This window comes from Halichoerus grypus, chromosome 11 (genome assembly GCF_964656455.1).
Source record: "Halichoerus grypus chromosome 11, mHalGry1.hap1.1, whole genome shotgun sequence".
Taxonomy (NCBI): Eukaryota; Metazoa; Chordata; class Mammalia; order Carnivora; family Phocidae; genus Halichoerus; species Halichoerus grypus.
Window position 1 is genome coordinate 39,048,524 of NC_135722.1, and position 23,564 is coordinate 39,072,087.

Here is a 23,564-nt window from a genome sequence, read left to right on the forward strand (position 1 = left end):
TCTCAGCAATTAAGTGATGCTCCCCAGTCCTTGCATACAGCCCCTCTATCTTCAAAACCAGCTACAGTGCCTCTGATTCTTGTTGTGCTTCAAATCTTGCTGGATTCTTCTGCCATCAGTTGGCGAAAACTCTGTTTCTAAAGGGTCTGTATGACTAAATTTGGCCCACCTGGAGACAGCCCTTCCATTTTTGGTAGACTTTCGTTTTTAGAATGGCCTTTCTGATATTAAGGTGTATTTTGACATTTTAAACATTTCTATCCATTGATCCTCATTCTGCCATCTCATTCTGCAATCTGATTCCCTTTCTCCCTGTGCTGTGGCCCTTGTACCATCCAAGTTTTCTCTTTTCCAGATGAAAAACACTCATTTTCCCCCTTTACTTTTTACATGACACGTTGCAGCAGAACAGTAAGTGTACTCTCTTGGAATCGCATGCGTAATTGGATTGAAATTGGATTGAAATTCCTGCCACCTACTAACTGTGATGTTGGACCAGTTAACGTCTCTGAACCTTGGTTTCCTTATCTATGCATACTTTATAGGATTAATTCACAGATTACATGAGCTAATGCATGCAAAGCTCTTAAGCACCTTCCCTGTCACAAAAACATCCAATATATGTTAGCCAATATTATTACTTCCATATTGTTACCCTTTCCTCATTTTGTTCTTTTTCTGCTGGTTGTGATCTGTTTTGTCAGTGACCCTAATAAAATGTACTGCCTGAATCGTGTAAGTGCCTTAAAGAGGTTTACAGTCCTTTATCCAATAATTCTACTTTAGAAAATTTATGCCAGCAAAATAATCAGAGATGTAGGCAAAGATTTTTGTTCCAGAATGTTCATCACAACACAATTTATAATGGCAAAATATTGAAAGCAATCTGAGTATCCAACAGTAGGGAAATAATGAAATTAGGGTTTAGGGTACATTTCTATGATGCTCTAAAGCCTTAAAATCACAATTTCAATAAAAGTAATGACATAGGAAACAACATTAAGTGCAAAAATCATGATATAAAACTGAATATATAGCATGACCCCAACTGTGTTTCTGAAATTACATATATTTTATTAATACACCAATATTGGTAAGGAAAAGATCAGAAGGAAACACACCATGTGTTAATAGTAGGTGGTGGGATTATAGGTGTTTTAAAGTTTTCCTCATTATATGTTTTTTGCCAATACTGTGAATTACTTTTATAATCTGAAAAAAATATGAATAAACTTTATTTAAAAATTATTTTATGTGTGTAGCCCAGCACAGAACCTGATAACCCTCAACTTTGTCTTGAACAGAAAAGTTGCAGAGTCACATCGTGATCAAGATGGTCACTCAGCTGGGAACTGGAGTGAAGGCGGTGGGGTTCTAGCAGGCTGCCCCTGGGGACAGGCCAGGAGCACTCATCAGACTGCTGACTTGTGGGGCGGCACTTGGGAAGGAAGTCCGGCCGGCTGGGTCACGTGGCCCCCGTTGCAGCAGATGCAATCATCATCGTAGTGCTGTGCTCGTTGTTGTAGTGCGCACACTTGTTATGATGAGCTTTGATCTCTGTCACATCTTATCTGCATGCTTGACTTTTTAATCCCAGAAAGAATAACGCTTTAGAATATGGGCCTCTAGATTTTTTTGTTTTATTCTCATCAAAAAAAGCAAAAGTGATCCGTTCTGTGAGGTGCCTCACCTGGCCTCTTGGTCGGGACCACGTTCAGGTGCTCCTGCCCCATGCCTGGCGATGGCCCAGCAGGCTCTGCTGTGTAGCTGAGCAAAGGGGAGCATTCTTGGGCCTTGTGTACAAATGGCTCAGGGTCCGGCTGTTTTTTACTGTTGCTATTATTGGAGATAGAATCAAGATAGGAGGGACTGTGCTATCTCCCTTCACACACTAGGGGGCTCACTTTCTTATTGTTCCCACCCTGGGGGATCACCCAGGGCTTTTCCGCAGGCCTTGTGGGATCTACCTGTCTTGTCCTGGGAGGCAGTTCTGTTTATCCACTGACTCAAATTCTGAACATCTGAAGAATAATCTAGTTTCTGAATTCAACTGTTACTTACAGAGACTCTGTTAAGGAGCTGAGGAAGTTCAAGGATAAATCCAGTGTCATTTATCTAGCATTTCCTGAATACTTACTCTGTGCTGGACTCAGAGCCAAGAGCTGTGGGAGGGAGGTACATGGATGAGTGACTTCAACAAATGTGTCATTAGGACCTACTATGTGCAGGGTACGGTGTGAGCCACTGAGCAAAGAGGTTAATGCGACAGTCCTCATGCTTAAGAAAGTTGTAATCTATGTAGTCTGGGAAGAGACAAACATGTGAACCACTTAATAATAGGAGAAATAAGTGCTATTTCTGTAGCAGAGTCCAGAGGAGGGAGCAATTACTTCTGATGTGGCCTGGCCACTTCCTAGCGATATGTTTTTAGTCAAAATGTTTAACCACTCTGTTCCTCAGTTAATCTATCTAATGAAGGCATAATGAGTTAATTCATATAAAGTGCCTAGAATGGGATTTAGTAGTTAATAAATGTTAGCAGTCCCTTTCATTCTCCTTTTCTCCTCTCTCCCTCCTTCCCAAGGATGAATGGTGAAGGTTCCCTGCCCCAAGGGGGCAACATGAGCCCAGTATGATGAGGAGTGGGGTGGTAGGATACTGTGCTGGGGGTCTGAAGAGGAGTGGAACATACAAGTATTTGTGGATGATTCTACTGGGGACAGAGGCTGGAGGACCACACTAGGTCCAGACCATGGAGGATCTTCAGTACTAGACAAAGGAATTTGGGCTTGGGCAATGTGGGGCAAAATAGTCCTTGTGTACTTTAGGAAGAGCAGGGAGAGACTGGAGAGGAGAAGAGCACCAGGGAAGCTTGCTGCAGCATTCCAGGCCAGAGCTAAGGCCAGAGCTAGGACCCAGACCATTTCTCGGACTCCCTCAGTGTGACGGAGGCTGAGGATGAGGTTTAGTTCTCTTTCTGTGTGCCTGTGGGTTTCTTGCTGAAGGAACATTGGTTCGAGTGACAGTTTATCCCATGTGTGCATTTGTGTCCCCTGTCTCTTTTCTGAAGATTTAATGTTGATAGAATAGTGTTATCTAATCATGTTTCTCCAATTGTCTCAATGATATCTTTGATGGCAATTTTTCACTTTGATCTGGAACCCAACCCAGGATCATATACTGCATTTAGTTGTCATGTCTTTTTAATCTGGAATAGCTTGTCTTTATCTTTTATGACATTGATATTTTTTAAGGGTACAGGACAGTTGTTTTGTATAATGGCCCTCAATTTGGTTTTATCTGATTTTCCCTCATGATTGCATTTCACATAGGCACTTTGGGCAGGAATGCTAAATAAGTGATGTTGTGTCTTTTTTTTTTTTTTTTTAAGATTTTATTTATTTATTCATGAGAGACAGAGAGAGAGAGAGAAGCAGGCTCCCAAGGAGCAGGGAGCCCGATGTGGGACTCGATCTCAGGACCCTGGGATCATGACCTGAGCCGAAGGCAGACGCCTAACCATCTGAGCCACCCAGGTGCCCAGTGATGTTGTGTCTTTAATGCATTGCACGAAGAGGCACCTGATGTCAGTTTATCCCATTCTTAGTGATGCTGACTTAGATCGCTTGGGTAAGGTGGTGTCTGCCTCCTTTCTCTGCTACAGAGTTACCATTTCTCCTTTGTAATTAAGAAATGAGGGCACCTGGGTGGCTCAGTCGTTAAGCATCTGCCTTCGGCTCAGGTCATGATCCCAGGGTCCTGGGATCAAGCCCTGCATTGGGCTCCCTGCTCAGCTGGAAGCCTGCTTCTCCCTCTCCCACTCCCCCTGCTTGTGTTCCCTCTCTCACTCTGTCTCTCTCTGTCAAATAAATAAATAAAATCTTTAAAACAAAAAAGATCTGTGAAGAGATACTCTGAAACTATGTAAGTATTCTGTTCCTCTTTAGACTTTTGCCCAGTAATTTCAACATGCATTCATGATTCTTGCTTGAATTAACTATTATTATTGCAAAATTATTTTCTTTCCAAATTATTCCTTTTACATTTATTACTTTTGACATCGTACTCTAAGGAAGAGCTTTTCCTGTTCCCCTATTTATTTATTATTCAAGAAGTACTTATAAATTTTTATTTTATTCAGTGAGTCATAATCTACTACTGTCATTATTCATTCTGATATTCAAATTCTCCCTGATTTAGCCAGTGGAAAACCCTTCAGGAAAACCTGGTATCCTTTTGATATTTCCCTGTCATCTTTTGATCAGTTCCTTACTTCCTGGCACAAATAGATGTTCCGGGCTCCAATTGTTCTTTCCCTGTCCCAATCCTAGAATCAGCCATTTCTCCAAGGAGCTCTGATTCCTCTTAGTCAAATAGTATTTAAAAGCCAAAATTGGTCACCAAGTGAACTTATCGCTGCTGGGGTGTCATTGCTTCTAGGAAATGTCATATTGGTTGAACTCAACCTGTGTGTGTGTGTGTGTGTGTGTGTGTGTGTGAAACTATGAGTTCACACTGATACCTCTCATTCAAATCCAATGTCCACAGTGTTCCTCTTTGCCATCCCTTATTCCATATTTGTGTTTCCTTCGTCTATAGTGAAAACTCTGGCTCCCAGAGTCATTAACATATTTCCTCAGTTGCACAGTCCTACAATACATACAAAATACTTTCATAGTTGATACATGTATACTACTATGGAAAAAAAAAATGAATCCACTAAGTAAAGTTAAAGATTTTTTTTTTTTACAGTTTTTTTTTGTTTTGTTTTGTTTTTAGATGGAAGAAAGTCAAAGAACTTGTTTAAAAGTTACTAGGGGGTGCGCCTGGGTGGCTCAGTCGGTTAAGCATCTGACTCTTGATTTCAGCTGAGGTCATGATTTCAGGGTTCTGGGATTGAGGCCCCTCACGCCCCATGGGACTCCATGCTCAGTGGGGAGTCTGCTTGGGATTCTCTCCCTCTCCCTTTGCTCCTCCCTCCTGCTCACTCACATGCACACATGCACATGCTCTCTTTCTCTCTCTAAAATAAAATAAATAGTGGCGCCTGGGTGGCTCAGTCAGTTAAGCGTCTGCCTTCAGCTCAGGTCATGATCCCAGGGTCCTGGGATCGAGTCCCATGTAAGCTCCTTGCTCAGCGGGGAAGACTCCCTCTACCCTTCCCTGCTGCTCCTGATCTCTCTCTTTCTCTCTCAACTAAATAAAATCTTTAAAAAAATAAATCTTTTTTAAAAAGTTACTAGGATTGGTTACTTTTTCCCTCTTCAGAACAGTTATATTATTTATTTGAAATAAGTTTTGCCTATTTTTGAGCTTCACGTAAAGTAGTCACACACTGTTTATCTTTCTGTGTCTGGTTTTTTTTGTTCACCAAGATTCTTGAAGATTTATCCATGTTGTGAATAGCAGTTTTTCCCCCATTGTTATAAAGTATTCTGAATACCACATTTTATCCATTCTACTGATGATGAATATTTGGTTAATTTTATGTTTTTATTTTATTATGAATAAAACTGCTATGAACATTTTTATACATGTCTTTGGATGGAACGAAGTAATCATTCATTTTGGGTACCTGGGTCTCCTGGCATCTATATATCTATCTATATCAATCTATGTTTAGCTTTGGTAGATAATGCCAAATAGTTTTTCAGAGCAGTTGTTGAATTTATATTCCTGCCAGCAGTGTAAGCGTTTTCCAGTTATTCCACATCCTCACCAGCACTTGGTATTGGCAGTCTTTTTAAATTTCAGCCAGTCTTGGCTATTACTGGGCAAGAGTTCAGTTGTTTTTGAGAAAGATGCTATAAGATGTTTAACTGGCCTGATTCTATTAATTACCTGTATTTGAGGTTGCTTGTTCGGCTCACATGGTTCCGTGTTGTTCTCAAGGGTATAAGTAACTTAATGGTGTGCCTTTTCTGAAGTCTAGATGCATTGTTGCATTAGGTGCTTTTAGTAAGGATCAGAGGTAGTTTTAGGTTACTTTAGAATTGTAAGAATGGGTATAAGTACGGAAAATAGGTAAAGTGAATATCTCATAAAAGAACAACTAGAAGGTCATATAGAACACAAGCCACCTCAAAAACGTAGACCTTCTTACGCCCTCAGCAGTAGAATCAAGAAATCTCACATTCTAGTGACTTAGCTCCTCTTCTCTACTTTGACTGCTCCTGCTGTCTGGCTCTTCTACCTGTAACTGCTCCTTCTATTAACCTCGTGTCTGTTTCTTCCAGCCACTGCTCCAGCTACCGACTAGAGGACTCACTCCCTAGCACCCCTTGCAGGCAGAATTTTCCCATTAGGCCACTTCACAGGCTATAGCCAATCTATACGTTAACCTCTTCTGAGACGGGTGTCCATCCATAGTCCATCCACACCAGTTAGGTTGGCCACAGGAAACAGGAGTTCCTGGTATCAACATGGCAACTTAGGAGAAAGGAATTCCCTTTAAGTGGGGAAAGCAAGCATTTCTGAGTGTCTGCTAGTTTAATTGTGCATATTATATTTGAATTCAGCAGACATTTCTTAAGCCCTCTCCTTTTTTTGCCAATGGAGGAACTCTGTTGAAAAGGGAAATGAACCCATGCCAGTTCCTTTTATATGTTCCCAAATCATATATTTTTATATATTGTGGACACATATCTGCAGAACAGTGTCAAGCTCAAAGTAAATTTTATTCTGTAGATGGCGGGGGGGCATGAATGGGTTTTAGTATGTATGAGATCTATTTGGTTGTTACTATTCCGTTTTAAAGATGAGGGAACTGAAGTCCAGAGAGGCAAGGAGATTTGCCCAAGGCTACAGGACCAGGAAGTGGCAGGGCCAGGACTCACATCCAGGTCTTCTGGTTCTATAACTGCTACCCCGCACTGACTGGGGAGACTTGCCCTACCCCAGTGCCCAAATTATTAATAGTTGACAAAGGAGAGCTGACAAAAGGAAACTTTAGCCAAGGCAAGTGCTAGGGTTTGAGAGAAGATCTGGGAGGCTTCCTCAAGGCAGTGGGTTTGGAACTGAGTCATGTAGGCTTGGTCGGGTTCATAATGATATGGAGAAGGGAGAATGGTGCAAATAAAGGTACAAAAGTGGGAAATTAGATTTCCCAGGGACAGAGAAGCTACTTGTGTTGATGGGCTAGTAGGTTTCTATGTAGCAAAGGAGAGAGAGAGATCAGGTTTGGTAGGAAGTTGTTAGGAGTCTTTGAGACTATGACAACTTCCAAATTAAAAAAAAAAAAATCAGATTATGACATGACAGAAGAAAGCTTGAAGTCATTTAGGTGGCTCTTAAAAGAGTCCAGGGTGGGGGGCACCTGGGTGTCTCAGTAGGTTGAGTGTCAGACTCGGTTTTGACTCAGGTTATGATCTCAGGGTCCTGGGACCGAGCCCCACATTGGGGCTCCATGCTCAGTGGCGAGTCTGCTTGAGAATTCTCTCCCTCTTCTGCCCCTGCTCCCATGCTCTCTCTCTCTAAAATAAATAAAATAAATCTTAAAAAAAAAAAAAAAGAGTCCAGGCTGGAGTGAAAAGGACTGAAGATGGAGCAGCTGGAGATCAAGACATAGATTTGAGAGTCTTTGAGAAGGCAGAACTAACAGGATGGAGACAGAGTAGGAGATAGAGCTGCCACTTGAGAGTTTGAGCCTCAGTGATGGGGGTGATCTGGTACCAGTGTCAGAAGAGGAGGGACAGTATGTATGGTGGTGAAGCTCAGAGGCTTTGGATCAAGGCTGACTTGGGTGTTTAGCCCCTTGTGACTTGGGACAAGTGATTTAGCTCTTCTGAGTTTGCTGACCTGTTGAGTAGGGATGCAGATTCCCACTTCCCAGAGTAGCTGTGAGGATGTGAGGCTGTGCAGGTAGAGTGAAATTCTATGATGCCACATGCCTGGCATCCAGGCATTTACCAAATTTTAGCTCCCTCCCTCCCCATCCCAATCTCTCTGAGGAAGTAGGAGAACCTACTTTAAGCCTCTTACGTATAAAATGTACTTTGAAAGAAAGGAATTGGCTTTACACGGAAAATGGGTTCTTTGGGAACCCAATCAATGGGACTTGGAGTTGGAGGACAGATGGAGCCTCTTATTTTTGGGCCTCCTTTGACATCTAGGCTTCAGTTAAAAGTTGAAGCCTCACAAAGGAGTTAGAAGTATCTTTGCAACAAGGCTAGGTACTTCCAAAAGCAAGCAACTGTGCTGCTTCTCTCCTGCCTCGATGACCTCCATTTGGGGCTATTTCTGAGCCTCAGGGTAAAACTCCTTTGGCTGACAGGACAGCAGTTTGCCTGTAAAACATGCCCAGCCCTCCCAGCCTGCTTTTCTAACAGGTTTGGAAATCCCAGTTGTCTCCTCAGAGTTCTACACACACGGCAACTGGGTTTGGGCGGAGTTCTAGCAAAGGCTGCACTGAGGCACCCATTCCCTTCCCTGTTAACTCCCACCGTCGGGAGGCTGCCTTTCTGGAGCTGCTCCCAACAGGCTTCTCCTCCGGGCGGTGGTGCCTGCCAAAGACTCCGGCGGCGGCGCAGAGCCCAGGCTTCGAATCCCTCCTCCGAGTCCCGGGAATGGCCCGCCTCCGCCAGGCGCCTGGTTGCCATGGCATCCGCGGGGCACACGGGCCCATTGGCACAGGGCGGGAACCAATCAGAAGGCCCCGCAGGCCGCTGTGGCTGTGCTCCGGCTGGTCCCACGGCTGCCGGGGGCTGCTCCTAGGAAGAGGAGGGTGGTTCCTGGCCGGTGGCGCGGGACTGGCCCAGGCGCCCCGTATCCTCTCTTGGAGATCTCAGTGCCACTTCCCCTGAGTCCCGGACACACACACCTTCCCTGCTTGCCCCCCCGCCCCCCACATTCAGAGTTGAACAGTCTGTCGGAGTTACCTGCTAGGGAGGGCAGGGGCGAAGCTTTGTTGCCACTTTACAGCCATTTCCCCCAAAGAAAAAGCTCTGGAGCAGCTTATTGATTGGTCTGCAGGTGGGCCCTCCAAGCCCCAGGAAGATATCTGGGCCTTGTAAGTCTAGGGCTGCCCCAGCTTAAGATCCCTTGCTAATAGGCACATGGTTTCTGGATATAAGGAACTGGAACTGGGTGGGTGGTTTATTTCCATCCTGTTTGCCAACGATTGGGAGGACAGAAAAGTTGAATCTGAAAGATCATAGAATCCTGCACCTCCACTAGCTGTAAGAGACTGGGCATGTTACTGTACTCTCTGAACCCCAATCGCCCCGTTTGTAAAAACAGTTGTAACAAAAGAACCTATCTGCTCGCGTTGGCATAAGTAAATAATACAGGCAAAGCAGTCAGGTGGCTGGCCATAAGCAGTCAGTAAGGGACAGTCACCTGTTTTTAGAAGTGGTACAACAGTAGTGCCCAGAGCTAGAGTACTCACATGTAGCATTTGGCAGGTGTGTTCACATTCATCCAGTTTTTGCTTATTCATTTAGTTATTCATTCATTTAACCCATTAATGCATTCAGCATATATTCTCTGGGCATCTACTCTCGTATCGTTCTGATTTCAGTCTTTGTGCTGCCGAAGCGAGCACATATTCCCTGGGCATCTACCACCAGTCAGTTCATCCCTGTCCAGCTGTCCTTAGTGGGATCCAGCCCCCGGGGGAGTTGCGACGCTCTTCACAAGAACTGATGGAGTCTAGCCTGGCAGGAGGCTCGTAGGGAGATCTTGGCCCCGTGGCAGCTGGGGGTTTGGAAGTTGTTTCCTGCGGCTCTGCATCCTTTGGCTGAGGGACCTGAAAAGAGCGGACCCCTGTAGTGTTTGAGCAGCACCGAGTCAGGACAGGTTTCCATAGCCACTTTTGGTCCCCTCACCTGTGGGGAGGTGTGCCCCCTTCTCCTGAAGGCCCCAGTCAGCCAGCTGGACCCTACTTCCTCTGTAGCGGGGCTCCCGTCTCCCAGGACTGACCTCCTTTGCTGGTCTGCTGAACTTTGCCATAGGCGGGAGTCCCTGAAACAATCCTACTATCGCTTTTCAGGCTCCCATCACCTCAACACTTCTTGTCGCACCCGGTGCCTTCCTGCCCTCGCTGTGCATCTCAGCACCTGGCTCCCATTGGGCTGTAGTGGCCACACCGCTTCTTACACTTTTTTTGGGATCATCTCACTCCTGTGGGCCCCCTCATCTTTGTACCCCTACCCCCCCCAAATCCATGCCCTGTCTGCTTGGGCTGTGTGACAGAGACATTCCTGGGGAGGCACTCTGCTGGACGCCTGAGGGACAGAAGTGCTTCACACAGGCCCGCTTCGTAAAGAGACGTCTCCTGTGGGATAAGGCCGCGATGTGTAGTGCTGTGGGAGTCGGTAGGGCGGAGCAGATGGGTCTGCTTCCAGAGTCAGGGAAGTCTTTTCCAGGAGGTGATGTTTGGGCAATCTTAAAGGATTTAACTGGGTAGACAGTGGGAGAGAGGGAATTCAAGTCAAGGAAAATAGTGTTCGTAAAAGCCTGAAATTGCCTTATGTTGTTAGAGAAAATGTAATGTAGTGTGAATGGAAAAAAAAGGGAGTGTGTTATTTGGGTTGAGGGTTCATGAGTAGCAGAGAGAAGAAGTGAGGCCAGAGAGCTAAACACGGACCTACTCATGCGGGCCTTGAAAGCTACCACGGGGAGCCGGTGAAGGGCTTTGAATAGGGGCGTGACATTCAGATTTATATGTAAGGAAAGTGAGACAAATGGCTGCAAGGGGATGGATAGTCTCGTTTGTCCTCTGGCAATTCTGTGAGGCAGACGGGGTGACGCTATTATCTACTTGTTACACCTGAGAACACTGAGGCCCGAGCAGTTAAATATCTTGCCAAAGGTCTCAGAGCCAGAAAGCAGAGGACCTAGGACTCACCTGGCTTCCTGGCTCTGAACCTCTTTCTCCTGGGCATGCTGCCATTGTTAACAGAGTCTTCTAGAAAGCTGCCTGCAGCTGGGGAGTGGGTAGATGCTGACAGGAGCAATATGAAGCAAATGGTCATTGATACGATCTTGCTGAAGGAGCGTAGCCCTGGGATTTTGTGGCCTGTGGTGTTCAGTCTCCTGACCTGTATGCCAGTGCACAGAGAGCAAGAAGCAGCGGGGGGCTTTGAGCTTCCAGCTCTACCCTGCCTTGACAAACTCCATTCAGCAGGGCCTCGCTCATTAATTCAGGGCAGCACCTACTGCCTGATACTGGCATTTGTCAGTGGCTTGTTTCTGCAAGCCCCTGGTCCTCCAGGTTGGTCAGCTCTGTAGTCCGCAGCCCCAGGGGGACCCCTGGCAGTCAGAGGTGGGCCCTTTCTCTGTCCGCAGTTTGTAAAATGAAATAACTTTATCTTTAAAAAACAAAGGTAACATCTAGCAGTACAGAACAGCAGCTTGGAGTTCAGGCAGACCTGGGAGTTAGTTCTGCTGCTGCCACCAGCTAGCCAAGAAAGTTACTTAATGCAGTATGGGCCTCAGTTTTCTTATCTCTAAAATAAGCACGGTCAGACCTCCCTGAAAGGATTGTTGGGATGATTAAGGTGAGATTATGTTTGCAGAGTGCCTTGGCATGCTGCTTGGGTTTTATACGTCCTCAATATATGGTGACTTTAAATCCTGCTGTTACTGCTTCTCCCACCACTACTGCTACCATCACAGTTAAAGACGGTTTGAAAAACAGAGACGAGAAGAAAAAGTATCTTATAATCCTACCATCACGATGCAACTACCATTGTTATTAGTTATAGTTCCTTCAAATCTTTTTCCCCACAACTTCAGAACATATCAGATTTTGTGGCATATTTATTTTATAGCCATATTTATTTATTATTTTTCCTTTGTAGTAGGTACATTGTATTTATTTTTAATAAATTTTTTCTGATTATAAGATTACTATATAAAATTTAGAGAGCATAGAAAAAGCAAAAGGAAAAACCATACTTATAATGCATACCTCATTCCTAGCCCCGAGGCTGTCACTATGAACTTTTGATGTATCTTCTTCCAGTCTTTTGTTTGTGTTTTATTACAGAGTCGAGATCATATTACATATACAGTTTTCCTGTGATTTTTCAGTTCATAGGATATCATGAGCGTTTTTCTTTATTGTAAGCATTATTTTTCAAGGCTACATAGTAGTCCATCAGATGGCTCCACCATAATTTACATAAGCATTCCCCTGTTGCTAGACATCTAAGTATTTTCCAGTTCCTCAACCTAAGCAGCTTCCTGTAACAGAACCTCGGGACGCAGCCTCAGTGTCACCAGGAGGCACATGGTGAACTTGTGCTGTGTGTATGGTCCTGGGCAGGGGATGGTGGAACCCCTCAGATAAATCAGGCACTGAGCCTGCCTCAAGGGAATGCAGAGACTAGACACCTGGAAATACTGACTGGGGCAAAATATGTAGGTGCTTCTTTGCCAGACACTGTCAGGGAGTTCACCTAAGTGCGGGCCTCTCTGTTTCCTCCAGAAGCTGAGATCAGGAGCACACAGCTTTTACAAAGACAAAAGTCTCAGAAGCGTTGCTGACCCTTCTCACCTACCAGTGTATTAGGCCTCCGATACTCAAATGCCTTTTGAGCCTGTTACCTTGACTGTCAGGGGCCCATGCTAGTGACCTTTGAATATCACTTCCAAGTGGTTTTCACTGGGAAGGGGTGAGAAGCTACAGCCTCAAGAAGGGAACTAGCGTGAGCCTCTGGAGATTCGGGGATGCTCTAGTCCTTGTTTTGACGGACACTTGCTCCGTTACCTGAGGCAAGTTCTTTCCTCTTACCAAGCCTCTGTTGTCTCCTCACAACGTAGAAAGATTGGACTAGATGATCTCCAGGGCCCTTGCGGCACTGATGTTCCACGGGGACCTGAAGCCTTCCTCTTGCCAGGAGCTAAAGTGAGCATCCTGATAAAGGTCACAGGATGCTTCTCCAGAGTCCAGAGTTTCTTTTAATTAGTACCTGGGGAAGCACTTATGCTTTTATATTCCCACTTACTTCCTCCTGGCTGCAGCTGGGATGAGTAGACTGAAAGGCAGGAAGTGCTGCTTGCTGGGTGAAAACACTAGATTCAGAACCCCCATGATTCTTTGTCTCTAATGTAGTAGGTATTTTTTCTTTTATGTACTTGGTTTTTTCATTCATTCTCTCACTTAGCAGATGTTAACTGAGTCCCAGACCTTGTACAGTCCAGAGGTGAATGAGACTCAGGCCTGTTCTCAAGACACATGCAGTCTAGTGAAGAGACAGGAGCAAGTGTAAAAGGCAACAAGAGAATTGCTACGATGGGGTACAGATAAGTTGCATAACAAAAGGGTACAGATAAGTTGCATAATGAAGGGAGTATTTGAGTCTGCCTGGAAGCAAAGGAGTCTGAGTGGACACATTGAGCCTTTAAAGGATGAGTGGAAGTTTTCTAGGCAGTTTGAGGAGAGGGCATCCCAAACAGAGGACCCACACGTGCAAAGTCCCAGAGGTATGAGAGTACATGTCATGTTCTTTATGAGGCTGGAGGGTGAAAGAGACAGTGAGCAGATGAGAAAAAGTCAAGCGCTTTTCCTTGGACAAGGAATTTTCTTTCTCTAATATACCTTATTTTTTTTTCTTTTTATAGGTCTCCTGTGGCTCAGAGCATAATCTGGCAGTGATTGGTAAGTAATTAGTATACTGAGAACTATGTGTGTTCTGAAACTCCTGTGGCAGTTAGAGAGGACTTTGGATTAATCAAAGGCCAGGGTGCCTCTGTGTGTGTGTGTGTGTGTGTACATGTTGGGGGAGATTCTAGGAAATGGAAGTCTTTGATTGCCCAAGGCTTTACTAGAAGCCCCTTTTCTAAAAATTTCTATCCACATCATTGAGTGTCTTTTTAAGGTACCTAAGCTGGCCTCCCTGCCCCAGGCAGTGGCATTTGAGGATATTAAAGATTTTACAGACCAGGGACATCATGTGTAGAAAGCCAGACATAAAAAGGGAAGAGGACTGGGCTGCTCTTGTTTCTCTGAATAAATCCCTTATTCCAAGTTCTTTCCTCTTTCTTTGGAAATATGGGGCTCTGCTCACTGCCCCCCACTGCCTTGTATTCCGTGACACTCAGGAACTCCCAGATGAAGCCAACCTTCTGATTGGTTGAGGTTTCCTCTTAATTGGTTTTGGATAACCACGGGTCACTGTTTTTATGATTAGGCCTATGAGTAATTCCTTCAAGAAGCTTCCTCATTACTTCTCCAGGTAGACTAGTCTCCGTATCACAGTGCATTAAAGAGACACGAGTGTCGGGAGGGCCCGACTGCCTGAGTTCAATACAGGCTTCCACTTACTAGTTGTGTGAACTTGGACAAGGTACTTAACCCCTCCACGGGAGGGTGGTAGCAACTACCTTCTAGGAGTTAATATATATAAAGCACATAGAGCAGTGCTTAGCTCCTAGTAAGGGTTTTAGAAATGTTCCTTGTTATTATCTGATATTTGTTCTAATTGCCCTCCTCTGGGCTTTGGCTCCCCATCTGAAAAATGGAGGGGTGAAAACAGAAAATCAAGGTTCCCTCCTGCTCTGATATTTTAGGATCCTATTACAAACCCATCACTGCCTGCCTTCTGTTGGTGATTTCTGTTCCAGGCTACTTGTCTCCCAGCCTCTGACTCAGGTTCTGAAGGGCAAGACCCCTGCATTTTCCTTTTGTTTCCTGCCTATTTGCAGCACCCAGAGCAATGCCTGGTACTCGGCAGAGACTCGAGCACTGTTTTCTGAATCGAGCTTAGCCTGGCCCAGCCGCCTGCGGTGACAGCAGTAGGCCCGAACGTGCTGTGCAACGAGGCAGAACCAAGGACAGCTGAGGAGGTGGGCTGCCAGCCAGCAGAGGGGGTGGGGAGTAAGCCTGGCTGGAGTCAGAGACGGGAGAGAGAAAATGTAACGGCGGACCTGCATGCTTTGCAGCCGCACCAGACACTGGGTACCGGCACTGCTCCAGCCTGGGTGTGATGAAGACGAGCTCATCACAGAGTCCGACGTGGTGCCTAGAATGCCGGCACCGCTGCTTCCGCTGGTCTGGGGGAGAGATTGGCTCCCTCTGTGAGCAGCACGAACAAGAAGATTGCAGGGAATCTCGATACGGGAAAGAACACAGTCCCGGTGAAGGAGGGGCTGGAGCTAGCTAGCTGGGTGGCCGGCTGAGCTGACAGGCAGCCTGGGGCTAGAGAAAGAGCACAGACTCTGCAGGCAGACGACCTGGGTTCACACCGGCTGCATGTCCGTGTGAGCTTCCATTTCCCGCCTCGTCTCCGTGATGGGGAGAATTCCACTTTGCAGGATTGCTGTGAGGATTAATGTATGTGAGATACCTGGTGTCCAGGGGGTGTGAGAGAAATGGGTGTGTGTGTGTGTGTGTGTGTAGTTCTGTTTGCTTCTCATTCCTCTCGGTCGGGGTGGGAGAGGGGAGAATGGCTTGTTAGCGCGACTGCGCTACTGAAGTCACTGTTACTTGGGAGAGAGAGATGGTAACATTCTGGAGAGGTGTCCAGCATTACCCAACTCTCCTCTGTCCTCTCCCAAGTGCGGAGAACGTCAGAGGCCGTGGAGAGCAAGGTGTGCCGGTGAGCTCCTGGAGGGCGGACCTGTTATTTTCTGTTTTGTCCTCAGTGCCCGGTCTTGGCTCACAGTCTGTTGAACGCATGGCTGCAGAGTCAGGAAAGGTGGGCGCAGTCACACGGCTCTGGGCATATCCACCTGCTTGCGTGTGAGCTGGGAGCAGAGGCTCCCCACCACTGGAGGGATGAGGCCCTCCATGGGTGCCCTGCAGGGTCCAGGCTGTGCGATAGGAAGCGACAAGAAGCACCTGTTGGCTCTGGCAGAAGGCCAGGAGAGGGAGACAAGCTGAAGGAGGAGAGCTCCCACCGCTTAAAGCCTGGTTCTCACAGCTAGCTCCTCGCCTCAGCCCTTCTACCATTGCCTACTTGAGATGGATTTCTCTGCCTTCAGTCTCATTCCCTGAGATCCAGGCCCTCTGAGCCTGGTGCTGGGTCTCCCGCGTAGTAGGCGCAACACAGTTACAGAATAGACTAGAACAGAATATAAGGGAGCCAGACTTTCCTCAAGTGTAGAAGCAGCATTAGTGTCTAATGAACGTGCAACAGACAAACCAGAGAGGGAGCTGGAAGGGAGATGGGTGGAAGGACGTGACTTAGGACCTGCTGTCTTCGAATGGACACTCCCCAAAGTGTGTTTGCTGTACCCACTTTATAGACAAGACACCTGAGACTCAGAGGCTCTACAGGTTGTCCAAGCGTAAGTAGCAATAAATAGTAGAGTTGTCTGCCTGACTTGCAAGACTGTTCTTTCGACCCTATCCAGTGTGGGTGGTGGTCAGGGAGAGCACAGACCCTAGGGTCAGATTGCTTGATTCCAGTCCTGGCTCCCACACTTAGGAGCTGTGTTACCCTTGTATAAGTGGCTTAACCCCCCTGTGTCTTGATCACCTCATCTGGAATATCCTATTATTGACCTCATAAGGTTGTTATGTAAAGTGCTAACAGTGCTTGGCACAAAAGTAGAGGCTCAATAAATGTTAGCTGGCGTTATTGTCCTCCTCCTCATCATCGTCATCATCATCACCATGTATTAAGACTTCGGGGCGCCTGGGTGGCTCAGTCATTAAGCGTCTGCCTTCGGCTCAGGTCATGATCCCAGGGTCCTGGGATCGAGCCCCGCATTGGGCTCCCTGCTCAGCGGGAAGCCTGCTTCTCCCTCTCCCACTCCCCCTGCTTGTGTTTCCTCTCTCGCTGTGTCTCTCTCTGTCAAATAAGTAAATAAAATCTTAAAAAAAAAAAAAAGACTTCAAGGAAGGAAGTAATTATAAGGTAAGTATAAGAAGGCTTGACGCTCAAGGTGGGAACCTCAGGAGCTAGAGAGGGAAGTGTCTTCCCCACCCAGATTCCGGGGACAAGCGCAGGATCTCAGCATAGCTGCAGAAGGGATTTGTAAAACTTGGAGCCTGGGGACCCCAATCTGGGGGATCTGGAAACAGTGCTAGGCCAGATTTGTTCCAGATCAGGCTTCTGCTATCCACTGCCCCAGACAGGGATTCAGAACGTGCATGTTCCAGCCTGAAGCAAACCCTGCAGCAGCCACACTTCAGGTTTCTCTAGGGAACAATGTAATTCTACTCTGCTACTTCATTTGCTTCCAGGTTCCTTTTTTCGCCTTCTTTTACAATTTGGTTTGGTTCTTTCCTTAGTTTTCCAATGAGGGTTCTCTTGACATATTCTGTGTCTGCCACCATGCATGGCCATGGCTAGTTCGAGTCTGGGCTTCGGACAGAGGAAGAGCTGCTGGAGCTAGGTGCAGAGAAACTCAAGTGACAGGAAGGAGAGGGCTGAGGCCAGAGGCCACAGCTGGCCTGGCCACTTCTAACCGTGCCGTGCACGGTCACTCCACCTCAGGGAGCCCGATTCCTCTTGTGTACAGTCAACCACCCCTGAAAGTTGTTCTTCCAAATGGCATAGGTACGTCAGGTGCCTGCTCAGTGCCTGCCACATAACAGGGGCTCAGCAGGTGCTCGCTCACTTGGCAGGTTCACTGGGCCATTTCTTTCTTTCTGCCTTCCCACCTAGGATTTCCCTCCACATCTCACAGAGCTGGCTGCCTGGCTCCCATTCGTGGGCAGAGACTGAGGTCAGCAGAGGTGGCACGAGGGCATGTGACCACCACTTGCTCAGAAGATCCCTGCCTACCAGAGGCTGGCTCCCAGGCCCAGCTCTGGCTTCGGGGCCCTCACCTCCGTGTCTGGCTGAATTGGCTCCAGCTGTTTTGCTTCCCCTAGGAGCAGCTTATTTTGGCTTGAATGGGCAATTTGTTTGCCTTCTCTCATGATGTGCAGTTGTTCAGCCTTCCCTTCCTGCAGAGAAAAAAGAGCTGACTGCATTTCCTGTCTCCCCGCTCCACGCAGACCTTTGGAAAGGATTTTATTGGTGGCCTTTTCCTGGAGCATTCAGGCTCGCCAGACAGGCATTGTTAAAGGGTTAGGTATTTGGCAAGAAAGTGTCATGCCTCCTCCTCCAAGCAAAGCCAGCTCTCTCACCAAATTGGAGCGATGTAAGGATCTTTTTTTCCCCTTCATTTCAGTGATGATTTCCAATTATTGAACCTTTGTACCTTTGTAATATGTGTGGTGCAGCATCTGACCTTGGCTTGAAACCCATCAAACAGGGTCATGTAAGAATTTAATAGTGAGAACTAAATCTTTTTTGACACAGGCTGTTCCTCTGAGAGGCCACACCTCCACACCCCAAGGCCTTGCAGAGAGCTTAGAGGCAAGTGTAAACTGTATGGTCCTGTGCACAGTGGGGTTGGCAAAACATAAATGCTTTATATTACCTCATTTAATCCTCAGAGCAAATCACTGAGTTTTGGTGCTGTGTTAACTGCATTTTCTAGATGAGGGAAGCTGAAGCGTAGGCTGAGCAGTTTGTTGGGAGGAATCAGCGTGTCCGGTCTTTAACCCAGGCCTCTAACTTCAGAGCCTGTGGTCCACTACCCCATGCTGCCTTCCTGTGGACCAGTGACAGTCCAGCCTGGTTTTAAGGCCACCAGATAAGATGATCTCATCCCGTCCTTTCAATACTGAGTTCCCTTTCATGTTAGCAACTTTTTCTGTCTTGCAGCCTAAATGTCTTCTTCAGATTCAGCAGTTCTCTGTATAATCACCAGATAGAATTGTGAAGTTGATGACATGGTTTTGGAAAACCACCCCTTGTAGGGTGGTTTTAGGATTCTTCTTCCCCCTCTAATTGTCCCTTACCTCTTTTTTCTTTTTTTTAAAAGATTTTATTTATTTACAACAGAAAGAGACACAGCGAGAGAGGGAACACAAGCAAGGGGAGAGGGAGAGGGAGAAGCAGGCTCCCCGCAGAGCAGGGAGCCCGATGCAGGGCTCGATCCCAGGACCCTGGGATCCTGACCTGAGCTGAAGGCAGACGCTTAACGACTGAGCCACCCAGGCGCCCCTGTCCCTTACCTCTTTTTTTTTTTTTTTTTAGATTTTATTTATTTATGTATTAGAGAGCGAGAGAGAGAGAAACAGCATGAGAGGGGAGAAGGTCAGAGGGAGAAGCAGGCTCACCGCTGAGCTGGGAGCCCGATGTGGGACTCGATCCCAGGACTCCAGGATCATGACCTGAGCCGAAGGCAGTCGCTTAACCAACTGAGCCACCCAGGTGCCCTGTCCCTTACCTCTTAAAAAATTAATTTACTTATTTAATTTTTGAATAATTAACACATGCATATGATTCAAACTTAAAAGGCATAGAAAGATTTAAAATGAAAAACTTCCCTCCTACCCTGTCCTCCCATTTGTCCATTGCCCAAAAACCCTTCCACCACACATGCAACTAATGCCTGTTAATCTGTATTTTTCTAGTTTCTTTTTGCACATATTAAGTAAATGCTAAGATATATTTTTATACCTCCTTTCACATAAGTGGTACTATATTGTACATACTGTGTAGTGTCTTGTTTTTTCTTTCAACAGTTTATCTGGGAGATCTTTACATATCAGTATAAAAACCTTCCTAGGTAGTTATTACAGGTATATAATATTCCAATATACCTATGTACCATGATTTATTTAACCCATGCCCTGTTGATGGACATGTAGATCATCTCTGATATTTTGCTATTATAGGTAATGATGTAGTGAACAACCTTGTGTATATATGTCATTTCATTTGTGGGATGTTGAAGAATAAATTCCTAGAAGCAAAATTATTATATCAAAGAGTTCGTATATCAATTTTGCAAGAGAGTTATTGCCTTCATAGGAATTTATACCATTATTTCCTCCCACTAGCGATATATGAGTACCTATTTCTGCAGCCTCCCTAAGAGTGTGTAAAGAAACTTCTAGATTTTCGCCGATCTGATAGGTGAAAAACTACCAAGGGTGGTTTTCGTCTTTTTTTACTTTTTAAATTAAAATACAGTATATATACCATAAAGTGTACAGATCTTAAAGGTTCAGTTTGATGAGTTTTTACCTATGCACATACCTAGGAAACTACCACCCAGTACAAGACACAGGACGTTTCAAGTACCCCAGAAGGTATCTCTTCTCAGGCAATACCCCAGCCCTAGAGTTAACTACTACTACAACTTCTGTCTCCAGAAATGAGTTTTGTCAGTGGTTGAACTTCATATAAATGGTGTTATGCACTGTGTACTCTTTTGTGTTCAGCTTCTTATGCTCAACACATTGTGTCTCTAAGAATCATCTATTTTGTGTGTAGTGGGAGTTCTTTTTTATTGGTCAGTATTAGCCCACTGGATGAACATATCGCAACTTAGATGTCCGTTTCACTGTTGAAGATTTGGGTTGCTTCCATTTTGAGGACTGTGAATAAGGCTGTTGTCAACATTCTTACACATGCCTTTTGGTGAACATACACATTGGTTTCTCTTGAGTATGTAACTGAGAGTAGGATTTCTGGATCCTATCCTTAGCATTAGTAGATAAACAGTTTTCCAAAGTAGTAGTGCCAATTACATATTGCCCATCAGCAATATATGAGAGTTCCAACTGTGCCATATCCTTGCCAGGTATTTTCAGTCTTGCTGATCAAGGCCATCCTGCAGAGTAAGTAGTGTGGAACTTCACTGTCATTTTAATTTACATTTCTCTGATAGCCAATGATGCAGAGCACCTTTTCATATACTTAGAGGCCACTCGGGCAGCTTCTTCTGTCAAGTGCAAAGACTCTCAAGTGGGTTTTGTCTGTTTTTCTTAATGGTTTGCAGGCATCCTTTGTCTTATGGATTCAAGACCTTTGTTATATATATATATATATATATATATATATATATATATATATGTATGTATCTCAAACATCTTTTCCTTTCCCAGTCAATGGCTTACTGTTTTGCTCTCTTAATGGTGTCTTTTGATGCACAGATATCCTTAATTCTAATGAAGTCTAGTTTGTCAATCTTTTATTTAATGGTTTGAGGTATTTGTGCCCTCTTTACAACATTTTTGTCTGCTCCAAGGTCATGAAATGAAAATATTCTCCTTTGTGTTCATCTTGAAACTTTATTAATTTTGCCTTTTACATTTAGGCTTAGAATTCATTTTGAATCAGTATTAAAAAAAACCAACAACACATTGCTCTAAAACCATCTATTGAAAAGTTTGTCCTTTCCCCATTGAATTTTAGAGGCTTCTTTGTTGTAAATCAAGAAACTGTATATATATGTAAATTTGGTTTTGGACTCTCTCTTCTCTTTCATTAGTTTATTTTTCTATGTGCATGCTAGTAGCATTCCACCTTGATTGCAGCTTTATAATAAATTCCAATATCTGGTATTAAGTTTTCAAACTCTTTTCTTCTTTAAGATGATTGTGGCCTTTCTAATCCCTCTACTTGTAGTTATGAATGCTTTTTGTATATTTAGGAGCTCTTTGTATTTTCTTCTTTTTTTTAAGAATTTATTTATTAATTTTAGAGAATGTGTGTGTGCCGGTGGGGAGGGACAGAGGGAGAGAATCTCAAGCAGACTCCCCGCTGAGTGCAGAGTCTGACGTGGGGCTTGATCGCAAGACCCTGAGATCAGGACCTGAGGCAAAACCAAGAGTTGGACGCTTAACCGACTGAGCCACCCAGTCACTCCTGTATTTTCTTCTTTATGAAGGGTTTCTCCATACCTGTATTAGTTTTTCATTGCTACTGTAACAGATTACCAGAAAATTAGTGGCTTAAAACAAGAACACAAATGCGTTATCATAGAGTTTGAGGTCAGAAGTCTGAAATGGGTCTCACTGGGCTAAAATCAGGGTGTGAACAGGCTGCATTTTTTTTCCTGGAGTCTTTAAGGAGAGTGTTTTCTCACCTCTCCCAGCCCCTGGGAGGCTACCTGCATTTCTTGCCTGTGGCTCCTGCCATCTTCAAAGCCCGCAGTGGCTGGTTGAATCTTTGCTTCATCGTATCACTCTGACACTGACTTTTCTGCCATCCTCTTCCACATTTAATAATGCTCGTGATTCCTTTAGGCCCCTTCTCCCGCTCTGGATAATCCAGCATAATCTCTCTATCTGAAGGTCAGCTAATTAGCAAGTTTAATTTCATCTGCTATCTCAGTTCTCCTTTGCCAAGTAATGTAACACTCACGGGCTCCAGGAATTAGGGCTTTGGGACGATATCATATGGCTTGCCTCAATATCCTTTGCCCTTTTTTTCCAGTTAGATTGTTGGTCTTTTTCTAATAAATTTCTAGGAGCTGGGTGCCTGGGTGGCTTAGTCTAGGAGCTGGGCGCCTGGGTGGCTCAGTCGGTTAAGCATCTGCCTTTGGCTCAGGTCATGATCTCGGGGTCCTGGGATTGAGCCCCACTGGGCTCCCTGCTCAACGGGGGGGGGGGGCCTGCTTCTCCCTCTCCCTCTGCCCCCGCACCCCCGGCTTGTGTTCTCTCTCAAATAAATAAAATCTTTAAAAAAATTTCTAGGATCAGGGTGCCTGGGTGGCTCAGTCGTTAAGCATCTGCCTTCAGCTCAGGTCATGATCCCAGGGTCCTGGGATCAAGCCCCCCAATGGGCTCCCTGCTCAGCTGGAAGCCTACTTCTCCCTCTCCCACTCCCCCTGCTTGTGTTCCCTCTCTCGCTGTCTCTCTCTCTGTCAAATAAATAAATAAAATCTTAAAAAAAAATTCTAGGATCTTTTTATGTATTAGGGAGGTTAGGCCTTTGTGGTTCAGACAGCAAATATATTTTCTCAGCTTTTTTTGTTCCTACTTTTGGTGTGTGTGTGTGTGTGTTTTGTTTTGTTTTGTTTTGTCCTGTTTTTGCCATGCAACCTTTTCTTTCTCTGGAGTCGAAATTTATCAGTCTTTTCCTGTGTGACTTCTGGATTTTGAGTTAGAGAAGCCTTCCCTATTCCAGGGTATAAAAGACTTTCCTCTATTTTACTCTAGTACTTTTTATGTTTGTCTGTTTGTTTTTTAACATGTAAGTCTTTGATCCATTTGGAACTTATTCTGATATACAATGTCAAGTGTAGATTCAACTTTATTATTTTTCCAGATGGCTACCCAATACTGTCTCAACACTATTTATTTAATTCCCTTTCTTTGGCTGCCCTCCTGGATCCCATTGCTTCCAGAGCAACCCTAAGGCCTAAAGAGAGGCAGTGACTGACCCAAGATTGCCAGCTAGTCAGTGGCAGGCCTGAGGCTAGACCTCAGGTCCAGCTCAGGCTGCTCAGTCTGGAGCTGGTGGCTGGTTCTCAGGAGCTTTCCCGGGTGGCTGTGGCCTCCTGGGCTGTTTGCCGAGGCAGAGCAGCCCCTTGGTTCTGTGGGCTCTCAGTGTGCTGTCCCAGGTCATGCTTTGCTCATCTCCGGAGTGAGATATATTCCTTGCCACTGTCAGACCTGGCTGCTCAGGGTACCACTTTTTCTTCTCTATCAGGCCAGAAATGTGATAAGATCTTTGGCATTCAGGAGAGATGTCTCACAATTAATGCAGAGATGTTTTTACAGACCACTGGTTATTGTTTAAATCCCATTTCTGTTGAGTCCTTTGTTTTCAAGGCATGGCCTCACATCCCAAGGTGTGCCTTTTTAGCTTTCAATAAAGGTG

General features: G+C 45.3%; 1 protein-coding gene across 6 annotated transcripts in view; it reads left to right on the forward strand.

Moving 5' to 3' along the window:
- The window catches only part of SERGEF (secretion regulating guanine nucleotide exchange factor), a 216,845-nt gene that overhangs the window by 121,329 nt on the left and 71,952 nt on the right, over positions 1–23,564 (forward strand). For 3 of the 6 annotated variants that reach the window (XM_078058329.1, XM_036116318.2, XM_078058330.1), the window contains one exon: positions 13,567–13,603. In XM_078058329.1, the coding sequence (XP_077914455.1) occupies positions 13,567–13,603 (37 nt within the window). Of the gene's footprint in view, positions 1–13,566; positions 13,604–14,568; positions 14,607–14,649; positions 14,791–23,564 lie in introns of those variants that run through there. The other 3 variants (XR_013442405.1, XR_013442406.1, XM_078058331.1) reach the window with 2 other exon arrangements.